Source organism: Acytostelium subglobosum (assembly GCF_000787575.1).
Source record: "Acytostelium subglobosum LB1 DNA, scaffold: scaffold15, whole genome shotgun sequence".
Lineage (NCBI taxonomy): Eukaryota > Evosea > Eumycetozoa > Acytosteliales > Acytosteliaceae > Acytostelium > Acytostelium subglobosum.
This window is the reverse complement of record NW_012236518.1, coordinates 397,298-418,721: the sequence shown is the minus strand read 5'-3', so window position 1 is coordinate 418,721 and position 21,424 is coordinate 397,298. Positions and strand designations below refer to the sequence as shown.

At 42.0% G+C, this 21,424-nt stretch overlaps 11 protein-coding genes across 11 annotated transcripts; 8 read left to right on the top strand and 3 right to left on the bottom strand.

Annotated features, from left to right (window-relative positions):
- Positions 1-459: 459 nt before the first annotated feature.
- On the top strand, positions 460-1,780 carry SAMD00019534_075490 (hypothetical protein; the record flags this gene model as incomplete). Its single annotated transcript, XM_012897246.1, has 3 exons — positions 460-761; positions 848-1,172; positions 1,259-1,780. 3 exons carry the CDS (start codon positions 460-462, stop codon positions 1,778-1,780), a joined length of 1,149 nt encoding a protein of 382 aa, XP_012752700.1.
- A 199-nt stretch (positions 1,781-1,979) lies between these two features.
- SAMD00019534_075480 (hypothetical protein) lies at positions 1,980-3,220 on the top strand (the record flags this gene model as incomplete). The annotated part of the gene is made up of 3 exons (XM_012897245.1): positions 1,980-2,114; positions 2,190-2,511; positions 2,586-3,220. 3 exons carry the CDS (start codon positions 1,980-1,982, stop codon positions 3,218-3,220), a joined length of 1,092 nt encoding a protein of 363 aa, XP_012752699.1.
- Positions 3,221-3,701: 481 nt separating this feature from the next.
- Positions 3,702-4,463, top strand: SAMD00019534_075470 (hypothetical protein; the record flags this gene model as incomplete). Its single annotated transcript, XM_012897244.1, has 1 exon — positions 3,702-4,463. A coding segment is annotated over one exon (762 nt), but the record flags the coding sequence as incomplete, so codon positions are not given.
- A 211-nt stretch (positions 4,464-4,674) lies between these two features.
- SAMD00019534_075460 (hypothetical protein) lies at positions 4,675-6,689 on the bottom strand (the record flags this gene model as incomplete). The annotated part of the gene is made up of 2 exons (XM_012897243.1): positions 4,675-5,201; positions 5,261-6,689. The coding sequence occupies 2 exons, from the start codon at positions 6,687-6,689 to the stop codon at positions 4,675-4,677; spliced, it is 1,956 nt and encodes a 651-aa protein (XP_012752697.1).
- Positions 6,690-8,651: 1,962 nt separating this feature from the next.
- SAMD00019534_075450 (hypothetical protein) lies at positions 8,652-10,749 on the top strand (the record flags this gene model as incomplete). The annotated part of the gene is made up of 2 exons (XM_012897242.1): positions 8,652-9,053; positions 9,121-10,749. The coding sequence occupies 2 exons, from the start codon at positions 8,652-8,654 to the stop codon at positions 10,747-10,749; spliced, it is 2,031 nt and encodes a 676-aa protein (XP_012752696.1).
- Positions 10,750-10,969: 220 nt separating this feature from the next.
- On the top strand, positions 10,970-11,454 carry SAMD00019534_075440 (hypothetical protein; the record flags this gene model as incomplete). Its single annotated transcript, XM_012897241.1, has 3 exons — positions 10,970-11,045; positions 11,143-11,321; positions 11,395-11,454. The coding sequence occupies 3 exons, from the start codon at positions 10,970-10,972 to the stop codon at positions 11,452-11,454; spliced, it is 315 nt and encodes a 104-aa protein (XP_012752695.1).
- Positions 11,455-11,558: 104 nt separating this feature from the next.
- On the bottom strand, positions 11,559-13,328 carry SAMD00019534_075430 (hypothetical protein; the record flags this gene model as incomplete). Its single annotated transcript, XM_012897240.1, has 6 exons — positions 11,559-11,672; positions 11,753-12,436; positions 12,514-12,603; positions 12,689-12,755; positions 12,822-13,198; positions 13,284-13,328. 6 exons carry the CDS (start codon positions 13,326-13,328, stop codon positions 11,559-11,561), a joined length of 1,377 nt encoding a protein of 458 aa, XP_012752694.1.
- An 801-nt stretch (positions 13,329-14,129) lies between these two features.
- SAMD00019534_075420 (hypothetical protein) lies at positions 14,130-15,172 on the top strand (the record flags this gene model as incomplete). The annotated part of the gene is made up of 2 exons (XM_012897239.1): positions 14,130-14,540; positions 14,612-15,172. 2 exons carry the CDS (start codon positions 14,130-14,132, stop codon positions 15,170-15,172), a joined length of 972 nt encoding a protein of 323 aa, XP_012752693.1.
- A 220-nt stretch (positions 15,173-15,392) lies between these two features.
- SAMD00019534_075410 (hypothetical protein) lies at positions 15,393-16,788 on the top strand (the record flags this gene model as incomplete). The annotated part of the gene is made up of 3 exons (XM_012897238.1): positions 15,393-15,447; positions 15,531-15,832; positions 15,907-16,788. 3 exons carry the CDS (start codon positions 15,393-15,395, stop codon positions 16,786-16,788), a joined length of 1,239 nt encoding a protein of 412 aa, XP_012752692.1.
- Positions 16,789-16,831: 43 nt separating this feature from the next.
- Positions 16,832-17,860, bottom strand: SAMD00019534_075400 (hypothetical protein; the record flags this gene model as incomplete). Its single annotated transcript, XM_012897237.1, has 1 exon — positions 16,832-17,860. A coding segment is annotated over one exon (1,029 nt), but the record flags the coding sequence as incomplete, so codon positions are not given.
- Positions 17,861-18,606: 746 nt separating this feature from the next.
- On the top strand, positions 18,607-19,012 carry SAMD00019534_075390 (hypothetical protein; the record flags this gene model as incomplete). The annotated part of the gene is made up of 2 exons (XM_012897236.1): positions 18,607-18,798; positions 18,878-19,012. The coding sequence occupies 2 exons, from the start codon at positions 18,607-18,609 to the stop codon at positions 19,010-19,012; spliced, it is 327 nt and encodes a 108-aa protein (XP_012752690.1).
- Positions 19,013-21,424: the final 2,412 nt, after the last annotated feature.

Below are 21,424 nucleotides of genomic sequence, written 5' to 3'. Positions count from 1 at the left end.
TATTCAATTGAATAAGCACTACTAATCGACCACCTGGTTGGTTGGATGATTGATCGCAACATTGATCAGCTCCAACGGGCGCCCTACCCTTACACAACAACACACCTCTCTCTCCTCCCTTGCAACAAAGTGAACAGACGTCTCGTCTATAAAATATCCAAGTATTTATTAATAACTATTTATCCACTCTTGGGTACCCGAATGTTTGCCTCATAGTACTAAGCAATGATCATTCTTGTACACAACACAAATAGTTTGAACAAACAATCAACGTTGCTACTTGCTACTTCCTCTTTGGTCAAACTCATATCTCTCTATATCTCTCTATCTTTCTCCTCAAATATAAATATAAAGTCACCAGGTGACACTTTAAATCATTCGATCAAACAACTAATCAATTAATTTATAAATTAATTAATTAATATTAATATTAGAATTAGAGATAGAACATAGATAGAAATGAAATATATATTATTTGGATTATTGTTAGTATTTACATTGACATTGGTCTCAGTGGATTGTGCTCCATTGACCAAACAATGTGTGACATGTCGTAAGGCCAACCAGAATTGTTCTGTTGATGGTGATTTGTGTCCATCTGGCTACCAATGTGTCCAGAAGCCAGACACCTCCTACTCAGTTTGCACTCCAAAGTTAACCATCGGCTCACTTAACTGTTCGGATGCTCGCAAGTGCCAGGACTACCTCTCCTGTGAGACCGTCGCCAGCACCACCAAATGTCTAATCGTTGCCAACAAAGGGTATGTACATTATATTTATGATCATGATCAATCATGTATGGTATGACACTTATTGACAATCTCTAACTTTAAATTATATGACACAGATTGGGTGAGAGTTGTGACACTGATCGTGATTGTGATCCAAGTTTGAAATGTGATGGTACAAATTTGACCTGTATCAATCCAAGCAATCCAAACTGTACCGATGACAATCATTGTAAGGCATCTGAGAGATGTTATGATAAGAAGTGTATGACTTCATTCCCAGATGGAAAGGCATGTAACTCTTCAAGTCAATGTCTGAGATACTCCAACTGTGAGATCACCACCCAGTCCCAGAACTACACCGTCTGCAATGGATTGTTCACTCTATCCGAGGGTCTAGCATGTACCAACATGTTATCTTGTGATCTGACTCAAGGATTAACTGTATGTATATATATATATATATACCTACTTGCACCATCATTAATGTACCAGTACTAACTAACTCTGCATTGGTTATATCATCATAGTGTTACAACGATTTCTGTACAAAGAGACCTGCCAACAGTAATTGTACTCTTCCCTTTATGGCCAAGTGTAACAGTATGCAGTCTTGTACTTGTGAGGGAGAGACATGGGCTGGTACCTGTAGAGATATCATACCCCAGAACTCAAAGTCCCAACAGTTCATACTCAACTTTGTCGACTGTATCTACAAGTCTACATGTCCAATGGTTCTACTTGACAAGCCCAACAGTTGTCTTACTCAACAATGTGGATTCCTGGTTACCAACACATCACTCTATGTCGACCAGTGTGCTCCAAGTCAACCAACTACCACAACAACTACTACTACTACTCCGGCTACTACTGCTACCACTTTAGTCACTACATCGCCAGCCACCACCTCGGCCACAACATCAACATCTGCTACTACCACTACTACCATGACCTCTACGACCACTGGTGGACATCCAAACAATGCCATGTCATTGATTGTTGCGCCAACAATGATTCTCATGACCATCATCATATCTTTGTTGTTACTCTAGTCACTAGACTTTAACTTATAAAATAATCTACCTTCATATTGTATGAATGAATGAACAACAATCATTATTATTTAATTTATTTTTTCAATCACTCATCAAATGCAAAAACGATCGTTTTTGACGAGTCGACCGAACACTTTACAATCAATCATTCATTATACATACTTACAAAAATATATAAACACTTATAAATACAAGAATGAGTGACGACGAACAATCAAGAGAGAGTACATTGCTGAGCAAAGATTACAAGCTTGACAAACGATCACCCTTGACCATCAGCACATTGAACAAGAAGAGTGATCAGCTATGGCTGTTCAAGCTTCCAAGAAATGTAAGAGTTATCACGATTGAAGGAAAGAAGGAATGAATGGTATTGACAATCAATCAATCAATCAATCAATAATAGTTTGATATAAACTCATTGGATGACAAGTCTATTGATATTAAGAATATCGAGTCGATTGAATGCAGTGATATCAAGGTGGATGGAAGATCAAATAAGTATAGATTGAGACAGGCTAATGTTAATGAGGTTTCGTCATTGGTTAATATGTGGGCCAGTGACGAGCAGGATGGTACAATGAAGTTGGGTGTACCATTCAGCAAGTACATCTGTATCGAAGAGGTCTTCAAAGTGCCAACGACCAATGTAACACTGCCACCAACCAAGCAAGCACAACAACCAGATGGTATCAAGGGCATGTTCTTCCCACCAGGTTCAGCTCAATGTAAGTGTTGGTATTGTTCTTGGTATCGAGGACACATACACTAATACATTATCAATCAATCAACATATGAACAGTCAAGAAGAACTTGAATGAACAGTCGACAAGAGATGAGATACTGAAGAAAGTAAAGGATTCAAAGTCCAAGAAGAATAAGTCTAGCACTGTCACAAGCACAAGCACAAACATCAACACAACTAGCAGCAGTAGCAAGAAGAAGAGCGTTGAGGAGCCAGAGAAGAACACCAACAAGAAGAACAAGAAGGTGGATGAGGATGAAGTTATGGAGGATGCCAATGATGACGACAACAACAACACCAAGATATCAAAGTCAAAAGAGTCGTCCAAGGACTCCTCAAAGGACAAGAAGTCAAAGTCAAAGAAGCAAGACTCTGACGATGAAGAGGAAGAGGAAGAGGAGAAAAAGACAAAGAGCAGCAAGAAGAGCAAGAAGAGCAAGAAGGCAGAGTCTGATGATGATGAGGAAGAGGAGGAGGAGGAAGTCAAGACACCATCAAAGAAGAACAAGAAGAGCAAGAAGGCAGAGTCTGATGACGATGATGATGAAGAGGAAGACGAGAAGAAGAGCAAGAAATCAAAGTCCAAGTCAAAGGATGACAGCAGCAGCAGTAAAAAGAGAAAGTCAGTCGAGCCAGACAGCAGCGAAGACGACGAAGACAAGAAGAGCAAGAAGAAGAAGAAGCAGAAGTGATGACCTCCTCCAACAGGGGAGCACACACAGCAAGCAGCCTTCATCCATTCATTCTCATCACTCAGCTAAAGACAGTCGACAACAAATAAAAGGTGGCGTGATGAAGGCCGCCAGCAATTTGAACAGCAACATTAGACTGATGGATAGATAGGTAGACGGGGCTCGTCTACCACCTCCCGAGTTGGTGAGTGATCGGCGGAGGAGCACATCACATACCGACACCCACCACTTCACTTCGATCACTCTAATCACGACCTTGATTGGGGTGGGGGCAAGGGTTGATTGAGAGGTTGGGGTCGTGTGTGTGGACGGGTTGTGTGTGATTGGATGGTGATGGATGAAGGTATGTTAAACACTTCTAATACAGGTACTACTTACTTATTCAATCATTCATTCATTAACTAAGTGGACCATCCATCATAATATATTTATAAATATATACTGATCATCAATCAAACTAATTTCCAGTACGATCAACTTGATGGGCATACAGTTAAGCAAGAACAGAAGATTACCAAAGTATAAAAGGAGGTCCTTGTCAAGACATGCCACTGGACAGAGAAGCGATGACGATGATTTGAATGAGGACTTGCCAATCGATTCAACATTAGCCTCAACGACAACAACAGATATAATCAATCAAGATTGTTCATCAATACCTGGAAAGAATGGAATGAACCAACAACAACATCAACATCACCAGTTCAAAGTGTTATATAGAGTGTTGGAATTGATCGATGGCCTGGACTTCCAAAAGGATGGCAAACAATTTGATAGCGCACCCAACGATCAATTCTCATCGATGGCACTAGAGTTGCTGTCTCATATTGTATCCTACCTCAATGTTCGCGACCTCGCCACACTGCAGTCGGTCAGCCGGTTCTTCTACGTGGTGGGCCGCAACAACCAAGTGTGGCGCTCACTGATCATTCGTGATATGATGCTCTGGATGAACATACAAAATGTACGAACACTGGTGGCCAAGCACGAGCACACCAAGATGATCAAGTGGAAGAAGATCTATTGCGATCTGTGGCGACAGAGGTACTGTCGGAAGTGCCATCGCGTGTACCGTCAGTGTTGGAATCACAGCGCCATATGCAAGGTGCACACGGACATCCGAGACATTGTGGAGAACAGAGGTGTACCTTCAGGTGTCTATTGGCTATGTTGTCTGGCAAAGAGTAGGGATGCGCCAGGGTGTTCATCATCATTCCATTGCGAAGAAGAAGAGACACTTCATCCATGTTATATATAAACCCTTACGCTTACCCTTACACTGACGCTGAAGCTTTGGAAATAACGTTGTTTATAAATAATGATGATTGTGAGTGTATTGCAATTGTGATCGGCTGACCTATCAGCCCATCATAATAATTGCCAGTAATTATGGGATTGTTGTTGTACATGGAGTCGTTGGTATCTTATATTCGGTCACTCATTCAATCAATTGATCATTGATCATTGAGTATATTCTTGATGTCAAAGTTTGATGATGTTGATGAAGTAGTTGTAGTATTTACAGTTGATGGTCGGTTGTCATATGACTGGTTGTTGGTGGAGATGGAGATGGAGGATGATGGGCTATTACAGTCCACCCATGTATCACCTTGACCTTCGAGACATTCTTGTTTCCTGTTGAATGATAGTTTCGGGATGTCTGGCTTGCTGACGTTGTGAGGGCGTGGCGGTGAATCGTTCTGGAGTAGGAATGGTGCCAACTTCTTGGATGGTGATATTTTCAGGGTTGATGGCCCAGGGATAATATGATTGTGATTGTAGTTAAATGGCACCATTGTTGTCGTAGTTGAATTGTGATTGTTGTTATTGTTGTTGAAATGGTGGATATCATTGAATGGATATCCAGTTGGTTTGACATGGAATTGGTGTGTATTGAATGCAGATGTTCCATTAAGTCCGTATGATGAATTGTGATTGTTGTTGTTGTTGTTCCTCGATTGATGATGAAGGTCGAATATATCTATTGGTATGTTTGTTAGTCACATTCATTCATTCATTCATCAATCAAAGTATACATACCTCTGTCATCAGGACGTAATAGTGGACTGTTATCACAGGATGATGGCACTTGATCAATCACCTCGATGTGTCGCGAGTCTGGTGATAGCCTCTCCTCAATGACTGTTTGAAATGGTGTTGATGGTTTATATGGTCCATTCGATCCATATGGATGATAATGTGGACTGGAGTGGCCACCCTTCAATCCACGTGGTGATATCTGATTGCCACTACTTCCACTTCCACTGCCAATGCCATTGCCACTGCCACTACCACAACGATACGGTGTTGGTCTTTGTATTGTGTCATAGTAACCATTCAATGATGTCGATGGTCTATACTTGTTGCCTATGCCATTGTAGTTGTTGTTGTTTGAGATTGAGTTGTCCGATGAGCTCAAACGAAGGGGTGGAGGCAGTTGTGGACTGGCATACTCTCGAGGTGATGTCATTGTTGAACTTGAGTTGTCGTACCCATTGTCTAAGAAATCTCCAAATAATGATGACGAACTGGACGATTGTGTCAAGTATGAATATTGAGTGGTTGGAGATGACTGGGGAGAGTAGTCGGTAGTCATGAGGCCTGGAGACTGCCCTCCTCCACCATTGCTGAATGATAGTGCGGGTGTCCTTTGATAGAATGGCAGTGAGCCCATCATACCAACATTGCCAGATGCGTTCATGCCGTAGACGTGTAGGTCCTCCTTCTGCTCCACCACGATGGACAATACGTCACCGACTCGACGGTAAGGTATTTGACACTTTTGAAAGTTCTCAATGATGATGTTGATGTGTGTGCCCAATCGATCATAGTTGGCCGCGATCCATTCAGATAGTGCAATGTTGACCAATTTGAAGTGATTCAGTGCCACCAGGCCATGGAGAGGTGAACTGCCTGCCGATGTTGTGGTCGTAGTGGAAGTCGTTGGGGTCTTGGTAGTTGTCGCAGAGTTCAAAGTTGGAGAGGCAGCTGGAGATAGAGTGTACGGAGTTGGAAGCGGGGACAGGTCGTCACTATTGTTGGACAGGGATGTTGGAGGAGACACTATGAGGCCGGTGGATGAGGAGGAGGACGAGCCAGAGATACTTGGTCGCTTGCCCCAGTTGATATAGTGGTAGGTGGATAGACGGGTCTTGGACTTCTCACTGATGAGCACACGATGCCCATTGTAGATTGGGTCTTTGGTCAGACGATTGAATCGTCCGCGCAATGTGGACAGATTGCAGTGGAATAGGGCGGCCAGGGTGCGATCGGGGAAGTATATTGGTTCGTTGACACCGTTGATAAAGTATTGAACAGAGGTTGGTTCCTTGGTACCGGCAAGCGTAACATCGAATTCACGTACATAATACTCTCGTCTGAGGTCTGGTCCGGATGATGATGATGATGATGATTGATTGATTGATTGTGATAGGTGATGTTGTTGATGTACATTGTTGTTGTTGGACATATACACTGGTGATGACAATGCACTTGAGTTGTTATGTTGATGTTGATGATTGTAATCCATCTTTAACAATATTGTAATATTATTATGATCAATCAACAAATAATTAATTATTAATATTTATATATGTATGTGCACAATGACAGGCAAGATGTTGGTAACAATAAACAGTTATGAAGGTAGGTGTTGTTGTTGTTGTTGATGATGTTGTTGGCAACAAATAAAAAAACAGATTGTAGATGTGATGTAATATAATAATAATAATAATAATTAAAATAAATATTTAAACAAATATAAAGTGTAACAGATCCAAGTCAGTTAAGTTGTTGTTGTTGTTGTTGTAGATTATAATTTGAATTGAACAGACACTTATAGATGTATACGAAATGTGATTGATTGATTGAACAAGCCCCAAGGGCAATGGACCATGAGACCACTTGAACTTGGGAGAGTGAGTGGTACGGTGGGGTATTTGGCGCGCCCTGGATTGATTGCAATCAATCAATCAATCAATCGGCCGGGTAAGTAAGTGTAAGTGTTAACAATAACACTGTGGTAATTATGATGATCAAGTCGTTGTTGTTGTTGTTGTTGTCAAAGTGGCGGGAATATAAATATTAATTGTTTGAATTATAATGTGATTGATTGATTGAATGATTGAATGAATGAATGATTGATTGATTGGTTGGTTTGGTTGGTTGGTTGGTTGATTGACAAGGAAGAAGACTTTGGATGATGATTGAGTGTTGGTGCTGTTGTCGTTGATGTGTGGAGGCAAGAAAGTTATTGTTGGTTTCGATTAATGTCTGATGCCTGATGCATGATGGAAGTGATGTTGTTGTAGATGTGTGGGATGACTGACGACTGCCCTCTTCTCCATTAAAACACTGCTGCGACGTTGTTAGGCCCAGCCAACTGTTACATTATCAGACAACAACATCTGCTCACCATAGCCACCCACGCGAGAGAGTCGACTCCCGGTAGTGTGTACCTTTCCAATTAAAGTCATTGGCAATGAACAGATGATACCTTGACTCTAGGTGTGTGGTCGGTACTCGCTTGGATCTCAAGTGTTACGCTTTGAACATTATCATCATCATCACATCTGACTTGAGGATACAGCGATCATCATACTGCCTTGGAGCGGATGATGGATGGATGGTGGTTGACATCTAACATCTTTGCAGTAAACTTGTACATAAATAGGCATTGGATTATTAAACAATCACATTCCACCTTCTTGTTTGTCTGTCTGTCTGGCAGGCATGAGGTAGTCATTAACAAGTTACCCAAGTTAGGTAGAGATCATGTCAGGTAGTATAACTATTGGTTAGGGCAAGGGTGATTGATTGATTGAATGATTGATTGATGATCAACAACACTAGTCGAGATAATGTAATGATGTGATGTTGAGGTAATTGATGTGAAAGAATGCATGAATGGTTGGTTGAAGTTCATTTGATTGTTGTGATTGATTGGTTGAATGTTTGGTTCAGTTGAACTATTATCTTGAAGTAGGGTAGGGTTGTACTTATTCAATCAACTTGATCATGTAGTATCTCTTGTTGTACCTTCATGCATTACACTAGTCTAGGAATGACAAAATTAGTACACCTCAGATCACTTGCAGGCCTTGGTCAGCCCATTAATTGATGTCCAAAGACATGATTTGTCAACAACATCAAATCTGTCCAACCCACCTCTCTCGTTTGTCTGTTGAGACGAAGCGTTGTGCCCAACTGGACACAAACAACTACATGTTCAAGCTTTACATTACTTAAGTTACATTTGTAGTATGTCCACTCAGGTGGCATAGTTGTATTTATCGTTACGACAATTACCTCCCTTTAGTCATGTCAATGTAGTAACGTGAGTGAGTGAAGTAGTCAGTTAACTAGTTCAATCAGTTCAATAAGTAACAAACAAACAAACAAACAAACAATGAATATTAATAACTTAAAGTTAATGCTATCATCCAATAGGTTGGATGATCGTGTAAAGGCTTCAACAGACTTTTTCAAGTTGTTTGTTGATAAGGATTACTCTACTGAGCTGTACGCTCTGTTGGAGCAGACTGCTGCTTCAGGCCCAAGTCTGATGAACATCTTGTTCAACATTGCTCTGGGTGCCGTCTACTGTATACCAGAGATTGGTAACTTTGTGGCGTTGGGCATGGCCACCATCTGGACCGTGTTGCAAGAGGTCTCCAAGAAAGAGAGCAACACGTCAGAGTTGGTTACCACCTTCAAGAAGCAAATCCAGGCCATGGTTGACAGGTCCATCAACATCTATGACTCTGAGACACTCCTTGCCCAGTACAAGCACTGCTCCACATACGTGGTCAAGTATGCCGCCGACGTCAGGAATGTAAGTGGTCCATGTAGTACTCCAACTCTCGATCAATATCACTCACGCTCACTCATTCAATATATAGCTCAAGAAGAAACCAGCTGATGCAAAGTTGAGAACTGAGCTGAGGGAGACAATCAAGTTGGCACTGGACAACCTCCAACAAGGTATTGAGTTGTCTTCGAAACAATCGTCCGCCCAGTCAGAGTTGTACATGTACACTTTGATGGCCACAACTCGTTTGTTGTTGTTGCGTGACTTGGTGGCCAATGGCACGTCATGGGACATACCAGCTGCGTCAATCACCAGCAGCTACAAGCCCGAGCTCAAGTCTTGTATCCTAAACTACACAAAGTGGTGCGTTAACACCTACACATCTGGCATTGACAAGGTCAAGGCTGGTGTCGCTGACGATGTCAACTTGTTCAACCGTCTCCAACAGTATCGCAACTGGATGATCACCAACGTCTTTGACGTTGTCTCGTTCTGGCAGTATCTGGACAGCACCAAGTTCCCAAAGGGTGTGGTAATCTCGGAGAAGACTCGTCTGCTCCTCAGTGACACAGTGGGCTGCCCAGTCAACACACCCGGCGGCGTCAACTATGATTACTACACGGCTACGTGCACTAATCTACTGGCTAATCTTGCCACCAACAAGTACTACATCTTCCGTGGCGAGCATGAGAACCTCTACTTGACCAAGGACGAGGTCAAGCATCGATTTGTCACCATCTCCAACGGCTTCCGCAAGAATGTCAACCTTCAAACCATCACCAAGGACTCCACTGTCACCAACCCAACGGCGGTAAACACTGAGGACAAGGTGGGCTCGAGTGAGTCTGAGGAGAAGGTCACCATCCGCTACGACATCATACCCAAGTCGATCGAGATGAGTATCGCCGGTTCGATCAAATGTGTCGATGACATCAACTGCGCGTCGTGGGACAGTGGCTCGCTAGTCAAGAAGTGCCAGGCCGAGTTCTCGTGGCATCGTCGCATGAACCAGTTCAAATTTCCCAACATCGATCACAGCAAGGATTACTTCATGGTCACGGAGGCCTATGCCGGCGGTCGCTCTGGCAACGAAGCTCGCTACAACTACGTCAAGAACCTCCCATACAACCAAAACTCGGCCAGCACACTCTCACAGCCGTACCACAAGGTTCAGGCCATCTGGTCTTGGGGCGTCAACATGGATCAAAACGTGCGCGCGGCAGGCACTGTCGACTCGGCCTTTGTTTCATTCGCACCAGTCGAGCTCTTCATGAGGAACTGGATCTATTACCAGGCACCAGCGCACGCCTTTGACGCTGTCAAATATGATTATCTGAATGGCTCAATGGAGCAGGAGTACTTTGGACCAGGCATGGCAGCGCTCTGTCTAAAGACAGGCAACAATGCAACCTACAACTTTATGCCAACCAAATGGGTCAGTGGCAAGAAGATCAGATATTACATCCGATTCGTGGTCAAGAGTGTTGGGGCTGGATCATACCAGATCCAAACAACGACCCAGGTTGGAGTAACCACCACAGTCGCAGTTGCAGCCAAGGAGGATGCATCCGATGTCAAGGTCGCTGGCGGTACTCTCTGTCCGATCATTATAGATGGTTCGACGGAGGTTGCCATCAACATTATCAACAATGGAACTGTGCCGCTCTACATCCGTTCGATTCTCCTTGTTAAGGATAAGGAGGTGACTACTGCAGCCTAGGCAAGGTGGTGCGTGGTGCCTCGACGACGTCACGCTTTGTCTTTCCTGGGTCGCCCAGTTCAAAACTCAAACCCGAAGAACCATCACTTCACCACTCATTCATCCACCCACCACTCATTCATTCATACATTCGTCTTATGACTCTTAACATAATAAATAACATATAATATTATATATAATTAATATATTATTTATATATATTATATATAAATACTGTAAGATGCAGTTTCAAGCACTTAGACTCTTTGAGAGAGCATACAAGCGTGTGCCTTTGATCAGATTCCCAAATAGACATGGTAAGGGTTGATCCGATATGTGATGTCTCCACCAATCATAGTGTCATTCAGAGGATACACTAACATTGAATGCGTTATCATGTATCATACATTACAGCTGGTGAGACACATGTCAATCTGTCTACTCCAAAGACAACAACTACAACTACTACAGCCACTCCAACAGCTGCACCAACACCATCATCATCAACAAAGAAAGGCAACTTTGTGTATATTACAGCTGCCCAAGCACCAAAGAGACTAAAGCTGTCCACTACTGAGATGGATCTTGTTTCAGTATGTAGTACCCTAACTCTCAACGACGTCAGTCGCGACTAACCAATACTAACTAACATCCCTACTACGACAGCTTGGTGGTGCCATCGAGGTTGCCAAGCCAGCAAAGTCAGGCAAGCCAGCAAAGAAATAAACTCAATCGGACGACATACATAGATTATATTATACATAGATTAGATTAGATAAGAGAATCATCATTGGTACACATCTCATTCATTCATTCAACCATTCATTCATTTAAGGATTGGTAAATTTACCAAAGATCTTGATGGTACCTGCGTCCTTTGTTTGATCCTTATCATCACTGGCGAATGCAATCAATGGCTCACTTGGATGCCATGCTATCGAGTTCTACAATGTTGGAGGAATGACAACAGGGGTGGTAGGTCAGTAACAGCATCACTCTACTCTCTTGACACTCAACAACTTACAAGTCCTGTTTCAACGGGTATCTGGAAGATTGATTGGCCACTCTCAACATGTCCAATCTCAATGAATGGCTCCTCGGAGGAGTAGGCCAGGAATTGACCGTCGCTGCTAAAGCCCATCGTTCGGACGGGTGCGTTGAGTTTGGTGAATGAGCGCAGACAGTACATCTCGTTGATGTCCCACAGCGAGACGACAGAGTCTGCCGAGCCAATCGCAAAGTAGCGGCCCAGCGGGTCCATCTCGATCGTGTACAGATTGGCCGTGTGTCCATTGATCGTATGCAGGGGAGTGTACTTCTTGCTGTCGGGGTGCCAGAGCATCACGTCGAGGAGGCCCGTGCCCGTCGTCATGAAGAACAGCTGACCAGTCGTGTCCCAAATGATCTCATTGATCTCCTGCTGATACTTGTTCGTGCGGATGATAGGGTCGTCCGGTCGCTTCAGATCGATGATGCTGATGTTGTCCTCCTTGTTGCCGACGGCCAGCAGTGAGCCATCGACGTACCAACACAGATTGATGTTCTCTCCGCTCGTTGCTATTGACATTGTGCACTTGCCACTGCGTGTGTCCCATATCTTTACAGTCTTGTCCGATGATGCTGTCGCCAGTACATCAGGTGCAGTGGGGCTGTATCTCAATTGCTCAATGCTCTCACTATGTCCGCGTAGTTCTAATTCCTTTTGTTTCTGTTTCAATCAAAGGTCCATGTACATTGGTTAGTGTCGCGCGTGTTGGTGATGTTCGAGTTGATGGTTGAACATACAGGGTTCTCTATGTTCCATATCCTTGCAGTTTGATCCCAACTTCCACTTGCCAATCTCTTTCCATCGCAACTCCATGATACTGAGTTGACCTGATTGAGTGATTGATTTAGTGATTGATTGATTGGGTGAGTGAAAAGGATCGCGAATCATGATCATGTTACACAAGTTACCAACCTTCTTCTTATGACCTTGTAGCTCCTTGACTGTACACTCTGTGAAATACTTTGTCGCAGTCTCCAAACTAAACAAGTGATTGGATTGTTAGCGCACAATGAATGAATGAGTGACTCGTGACATGACATGTTACCTCTTAAACTGAGTGTATGGTACTGTGTTTGCCTTGACCTGTGCTGCCGCTGCTCCGCTAGTTGATGATGTAGATGTGTTTGATGAAGATGAGGTCGATGTTGATGATGAGCTCGAACTGCCGCTGCCACTGCCACTACCACCTCCACTACCACCACCGCCACCGCCACCGCCACCGCTACCGCCTGTTGTGAATACAGCAGGCTGTATACCAACTGGTGGAGGTTGTGATGTGTATGGTTGTTGCTGTTGTTGCTGTTGAGTCATTATCATCTGTGGAGCAAATGGATAGTTGAATGCATTGTGACCCATTCCATGATGACCCATAACATTGCCTATATTAGGCTGTACGAATTGGAAGTTACCTCTGCCAACCTGCTAGCATGTCATGTTAGTACTCAGTTAGTATCTTATCAGCATCTTGTGAGTTTGGTTGATTGATTGATCGATCATTCATACATACCATAGGCATGAACATTGATGAGTTTGGATTGAGTCTTGATGACATTGTTTGATTGCTAGTACTAAAGTTGTTATTACTCTTATCTCTATCTATTTATATATTACAATGAACAACGAAACAATGCAAACTATGACACTTGATCATTCATTTCAAAAGTTCAACTTCACTTCTGTTGTGCCACTTTGAAACTTTGGACTTTTCCTCAAAGAGATAACAAACAAATAATAATACAACATTCTGTCCGTCCATACTATTGACTAAACATCAGAATGGAATGGAACGAACCTCCATCCACCGACATATCCACGTGCTCGCGAGTGTGTGTCTGTGTGTATGTGTGTTCGTGAACGAACAGTGTTGTTGGTGATTACTGATCACTGGTGTATCATTCTTAATCTTGGTAACAAACTAACAAGAGTCAACTTGGATATCTAAAAGATGTTGTCTCTTCAGAATAATAATATATTAGTGATTGTTATTATCATATCATTGTTATTCATATCAACAACAAGATCGACAGATGTCTTGGATTCAGATGAATTCAATCCAGTTGTACCATACGATGAATATTATGGCGATGTACCGAGTTACTATTGTAATCAACGAGCATGTGTAGATAAAGGCCAACGATGTGATGATGAATATCCTTTCACGTATGTTCCATTCCAAATAATTGATTGATCGATGGACCGACAAGTCACTCACTCACTCAACCAATCAATCAATCTATCAAGTGGACCAAAATGTTACAGACCTTATAGATGTAATCAGGGAGTATGCAAGGAACCTGTTCCAGAGGGAGAGGTATGCATGAGTAATGATGACTGTGACAAGTATAGAGGATATATGTGTATTGTCGATGACACTCCACAGCAAGGCAGGTGTCGTCTATCATTCTACAAACACTTTGGTGATGAGTGTAGAAACACTTATGACTGCGTACTCGGTTTGGTCTGCTCTTTGAATGGAGATGGCGGTACAGGATGGAGATGTGGCGCTCCACACACTGGATGTATAGTCGACTTCCAATGTCCAGAACGTCAGATCTGTTTGTCCAATGGTACTTGTGTGCCGGCCAACCTCAAACCTGGCGAATGCATCCTCTTCTCCAAGCTGGACATGTGCAACCTCTCGACTATCTGCTCTCCCGTTTCCACCGACCTTGGGCACAGGTTTGGTGTCTGTAAAGGTTGGTCCGAGGTTGGCGACCTATGTATCGTTGGCGGCTACACCTGTAATCTCTACAAGGCACTCTACGTACGTAGTGTAGTGTACAGGGAGGGGACCAGCAACATATACTAACTGCCTCGCCTACAACATTCACTTAGTGCCGTCCATTAAAGTTTGGAAGTAGGATAGGTAGATGTAACAGGGCAGAGGCACCAACACTGCGTCCTTGTTACCAGAACACTGATTGCGAGTCGCCAGAGTTCTGCAAGTGTGATACACAGGCATCGATAGGGTACTGTACTCATTCGTATAGGTTGCCCGCGGGATGTACTGCCATCGTCTGGCAATACGCACGTTGTGCCCAGAGCCACAATTGCTCCGGTTTGAAATACGACGTTGGACCAATGTCTTGTATTAACAAACATTGTACGTTGGAGTTGAACTGTTTCCGACGATTCTGTTTGGAGCCACTCATAGTCATTGCCGACTGCAGCAAATCACGAGAGGAGCGATGTGACAACGAAGTCATATTCGAAGCGGTACAAAGTGGTAAATTCAAAGAGGTAGTTGATCCCAGACTGACAGTGATCACATCATCATCAATCAAGTACTTTATGGACAATCCAATTGAATGGATGAATGGTCCAAGTAGTGTCGACACTACTATTCCTGGAATTGGACATTCATTCGAATCAACACAACATCTCACAACAAGCTGAGCTTTCGACTTCAGCAACACCTCATTTTGACAACTTCACTCACTTTGCAAACAAAGTCAACATTACATTACACCATTCATTGTTATATTATACAACATATACACTTAGAGAGATAATGATGAACTCAATACTTAGATGTGTAACAAGTCGATCGATATTTAACACTACAAACATAACAACAGCCACAAAATGGAATAGTTCCACCACAACTAGATTGTTCATGGGTCATCAACAACCTCATCAACAGATGCTCTTTCTATCTTCAAAGTCAAAGAGTATGTAAAATGATATATCTGTAACCCTTAACTTGATTACATCACTTACTCAATCAATCAATCAATCAATCAATCATTTTCAGAAAAGGCTGCTGCTGCTGCCGCTGCCGCAAAGGAAGCAGCTGAAGATATGGATGATGATAATGGAGAGACGACAAAGAAATCAAAGAAGGAACAATCTGCTGGAGGACAATTGGAGAATACAATGAAGGAGATTGAAAAGACTTTTGGAAAGGGAACATTGATGAGACTTGGTACATCATTCGCCACACAAAAGGTTGACGTCATATCATCTGGATCACTAGGTCTTGACATTGCACTTGGTATTGGTGGTCTTCCAAAGGGTAGAATAACAGAGATATTTGGTCCAGAGAGTTCTGGAAAGGTATGAACAACATCATCATCATCATCACATTGATCAGAAGGACCCTGTACTAACTCACACTCACTCCATATCAGACCACTCTTGCACTACACGTCATTGCACAAGCACAAAAGGCAGGAGGCAACTGTACATTTATTGACGCTGAGCACGCTCTCAACCCATCATGGGCCGAACAACTGGGTGTCAACCTCGATGAGTTATACATCTCACAACCAGACTCTGGAGAACAGGCATTGGAAATTGTAGACACACTGTTGCGCTCAAAGACCATGCAGGTGATTGTTGTGGACAGTGTGGCGGCCTTGGTACCACGCGTTGAACTGGACGGAGAGATGGGTGACTCGCACGTTGGTGTACACGCGCGTCTGATGAGCCAGGCACTCAGAAAGCTGTCACCAAACCTCAGCGACTCCAACTGTGTACTGATCTTTATCAATCAGATCAGAATGAAGATTGGTGTTATGTTTGGCAACCCCGAGACTACAACAGGTGGTAATGCACTCAAGTTCTTCTCGTCCATCCGTTTGGACATTCGCAAGACTGGCGCGCTAAAGAATGGCGATCAGGCCTTTGCCACACAGGTCAAGGTCAAGGTGGCCAAGAACAAGCTGGCGCCACCATTCCGCGAGGCTCAATTCGACATTGACTTTAAGTCGGGCATCAACAAGACTGGCGAGATCATAGACTTTGGTGTATCGGAGGGCATCCTCGAGAAGGGTGGTTCATGGTACAGTTACAGTGGCACACAACTTGGACAGGGTCGTGAGAAGACCAAGCAATATCTAGAGGACAACAGACAGATACTGGAAGAGATTGAACAAAAGGTTAGACAAAAGTTGGTGTCTACAACTGTTCGTGTATTGGATGATGATGATGCAGCAGCTCAAACATTGGCAATGGATGAGTTACATGATACTCAAGTTGAAGAAGAAGAGGCAGCATCAACCAAACAATAACAACATAGAGAGATATATTTATCTGTAATTTATTTATTTATTGCTCTGATGATACCTTTACGACTAACTTTCCAAAGTTCTTACCCTCAAACAGACCGATGAGTGCCTCTGGTGCATGTTCCAAACCATCGATCATTTGTTCCAAGTACTTGATCTTGCCTTGTTGAACCCAAGCACTCATAGCCTCGTAAAACTCGTTGTACCTGTGTCCATAGTCATCGTAGATCATGTATCCTTGCATTCTTAGACGCATTCGATGAATGGTTGATTCGAGCATTGGCACACGGTCTGGTCCCTTGGGTGGTTCGGACGAGTTGTAGTTGGAGATCACTCCACAGACTGGAATGCGACCCTTTGTGTTGATCAGGGGTAGTACTGTGTCAAAGACCTTGCCACCAACACTTTCAAAGTAGACATCAATTCCTTTTGGACAGGCCTTGTGGATCAACTCGGCAAAGTTTGGATCAGTATGATCTACACAGTCATCGAATCCATTCGACTTGGCATAGTCACACTTCTCTTTGCCTCCAGCTATTCCAACGGCACGACATCCCTTGAGCTTGGCGATCTGGCCGACGGTGGCGCCAACTGGACCTGTGGCAGCACCAACCACCACTGTCTCTCCAGGCTGTGGATTGCCAATGTCGAGCAGACCCATGTAGGCAGTGAATCCAGTCAGTCCAAGGATGCCCAGGGCGTAGGATGGGTTGACAGGGTTCTGGCCCAGGTTGACAAAGAGGTCATGGTCTTTGGGTGTAGTGACAGAGTACTGTTGCCATCCACAGTTACATACTACCCAATCACCTGGTACGTAGCCGGGTAACTTGGAATCGATCACCTTGACCACTGTTCCACCAATCATTACAGAGTCTAGTGGTACTGATGCACCAGCGAATGATGCCTTTCCTTCATTCATTCTTCCTCTTAGGTATGGATCCAGTGACAAGTATATCACTTGTACCAACACCTCTCCATCCTTAAGTACCGTTGACAATTGAGAATTATTCTCCAACTTAAAATTGTCAGGTGTTGCCTTTCCAGATGGTCTAGATACTAATAATATTCTTTTGTTTGTTATCATTATTATATATGTATTTGTATGAGTATATATGAATATGAATTTGTTGGATACCCGGTCGACCGGGTATTTATATTAATGTCAATAGATGGAATACCATCCAAAAAGAGAAATGTTTATCGTTTTTGGAATAGCATTCGAGTGGTCGGTCGGACATCCGTCTGTTGGTTTGACATGTGTTGACATGTGGGGTGAGATATGATCCAATCAAACACTTGGTCCAATTTTGTTGATCTTGCAATGTCCTTGTATTACTGATCCTTGACAAGATACCTGTTTTGTTCAACTATTTGATCTTTGCATGTTGGATAGAACATTCGAGTGCTTTCTTCAAACCAAGTATATTATAGTAGATAACGGCACAAGGAGGGTTATGTGTTTATATATAAATAAAATTTATTACATCATCATCTCAACTTTATCAACATCATAATGATTGATTGTTTGATTGATAAAACAGAGTTGTGGGTGTTTGTAAAGAATGGAACGGAATGCGCTCTTGCATTCTGATCGAGAATACAAGTTAAAATTAGGTCGAGCTGTTGAGTCAACAATGCCCAAAAATAAAATAAAATTATTTATTTAAACTCATGTTTGAGAGTGGTGAACATACACATACACACAAATTCAATCATTCACATAAACATTGTACATACATACAACAACTTTATTCATTCATTCATTCATAACTTATTCTCTATCTCTTTCTATCTACATATAATATAAACAATTATTAAATAATGGTATACGCTGAACCAAACAACACATCTGAACTCACCGAAGCACTCCAGGGAGGTGGCAAGCAGCTCGTTTACTTGACCGCTACATGGTGCGGTCCATGCAGACAGATTGCTCCACACTTTACAAAGGCCTCTGATGATGCCGCTAATGCTTCAATCAAGTTTTTCAAGGTCGACATTGATAAGTGCAATGTATGTATATATATATGTAATGAACGAAAGATTGATTCATCAATTGATCACTAACATGTAAACATTTACAAATACATAGGATCACCCAATCGTCAAGGATGTCACTGGTGTACCAACATTCATTGCCCTCCACAATGGAACACAGATTGATGTCTTCTCTGGTGCCAACCTAACAAGACTGAACACTTTGGTTGCCAAGCTGGTTGCTGCTTAAATCATCGTCAGCAACAAACAGGCTCTATTCCTATTCACTGACAGGCTCCTTTTTATTATACTGTGGGCCACACAATCAATCATCTAGTAGTTATAGAATGTGAATAAATATATATATATCGCTATTAGTCGTAATAATACAAACAACTCATTTTTAATGAACAAAGGCTCATTGATTGACACCATCGTTTGTTTGTTTTTGAGTAAGTGATTGAAGGATGGAAGGAGGGATGAAGGAAGGAATGTATCCTAGAGACTAGACTGGGACACCTGACTCTAGCTAACTCCTCCTAGTTGAATATGTGTGCAAATCCATCAAACAAGTGATGGTGAACACACATACCCACTGTTTCCTGAAAAGGAAATAATGATTGACTGGACTTGGATTATTTGATTGACTGGATCAACTTTAATGATTTTATAGGTTTGTACTCTTATATATACTCAATATCAATCAAACTCTCAATGACTTAATCAATCATTTAATCAAACATGTATAGTAAAGTAAAGAAGACTAACCAATCAATCAAGAGGAAGACGACCACTCCAATTGGAGAAAAGAAGAACTCTCTTAAACAATCAATGATCAAGATTGATAGTTTATCAGAGATGATTGACCAAGACGATGAGAATAAGATAGAGAATATTCAAGTCCTCATTAGATCCATGATTGAGGAGGACGGGTATATAAACTGGAAGAAGGAAGGTGTACATTACCAAATATCCAATATTGAGACTTCAACTCTTTATTGTGAGAAGTGTAACCAATCATTCCAACGTCTATCATATATAAATCTATGTAATCAATGTCTGTAAGTATATCAATCCTTGTTAGGTAGATAAACATATATACCTAATATATTAATACTACATATAGGAATGATTATTATCAAACAGATATCAATCAATACTTTGATCAAAAGGTGATGTTGATCAAATATGGATACAATCATTCCAAACGACAACTTTCAATGTTGATTGATAAGGAGTGTCTAGGTATTACATTTCTCCATAGACAATCAAGTAGATGTTTCATCACAGGAATACCTATGGTATGTGGAATCAATGTCAATTGGGCAGCCTCTATAGCCAAGGTCAATGACAATGTTGGATACACTAAAGACAATGTTCAAATCATCATACTTGAACTCAATAATCTCTACAGATTTAATCAAGAACAAATGTCCTCAATAGTATTGAACGATCAAATAGAAGAGAGATCAAAGTGGAAAGAACCATTCTACAAGTTGGAGTGAATATTTGAGGTGGAGAGAGTCAAGACAACATTATATACATTACTCTATACTATGAGGAATGAGAATAATCTACTTGGACCAAGACAACTGGACGATACTATTACAATTGATACATTGGTGGTAAGATGGAAACATCAATTGGGTCTATGTCACTACTCTGGTTTCCCAATGATATCAATGGGTACCAATGAGTATGACAAGTGCTTCCAAATGTCAATTGAACGTTTGGATACAAGATATGGATATACTGTAGAGAATATAGTATTGGTATGTCTTGGTCTAAACTCATTGTCACATAGAAGAAGTAATATGGATTATGGACATTGTTATTGGACAATAGAGAAGTTTGACTATTTTAAATATGTAGCAAGTATGAGGTTATTGATTAGTGGTCGTATCCAATATCGTTACCATCTATCATTTGATGAGTTTATCCAACAGGACAGTCAGTTTGCAATCAATGTCACAAGAGGGGGAATACAAAAGAAATGGATAGATGAAATAAAGATGAAGAGATGAGCAAGATATTTGTCATTCTTGGAATTGACTTTGCAAAGTGGGTTTGTTTGGTCCAACAACATTGTTTTTGTTTGTGCAACTAATACCTCACTTGGTCAATGTGTCAAGATTGATATCAAAGAGATAACTTTAAATATAGAGATAATAGAATAATAAGAAGTTGGACTGGAGGGTGACGTTACAGTGTAGAGTATAGGAGCACGAGCAAGAGACTACTACTTTTAACTTCTTTTTTTTTTTTTTTAGATCCTTGGAAAAAAAAGGTCATCTTTGGAGGTGCCGGGTATCGATCCCGGTTCTCAAGCATGCAAAGCTAGCATTCTACCATGTATACCACACCCCCTTGGATGATGGGAAGTGATGCCTCTGAGTCGGGTACATATCAAAAATCGATATCAACCTATCAATTGACCATGTATAGTCTTGGAATTCTATTGTTAGCCTTCGATGGTTTATCCGAACTCCATGATACTTTTGATATCACTCAAGTGATTGTCAAAGCAGTGGACAAGTCGGTGGTGATTGACAAAGTATTCTAACAAAGCTCTGGTTGTGCCAAAGTAATCACCAATGTATACTCTGGTTAATTCCAATGTAATAGACCGAGTTGGAAGTTAATAGTTTGAGCCTTATACTAT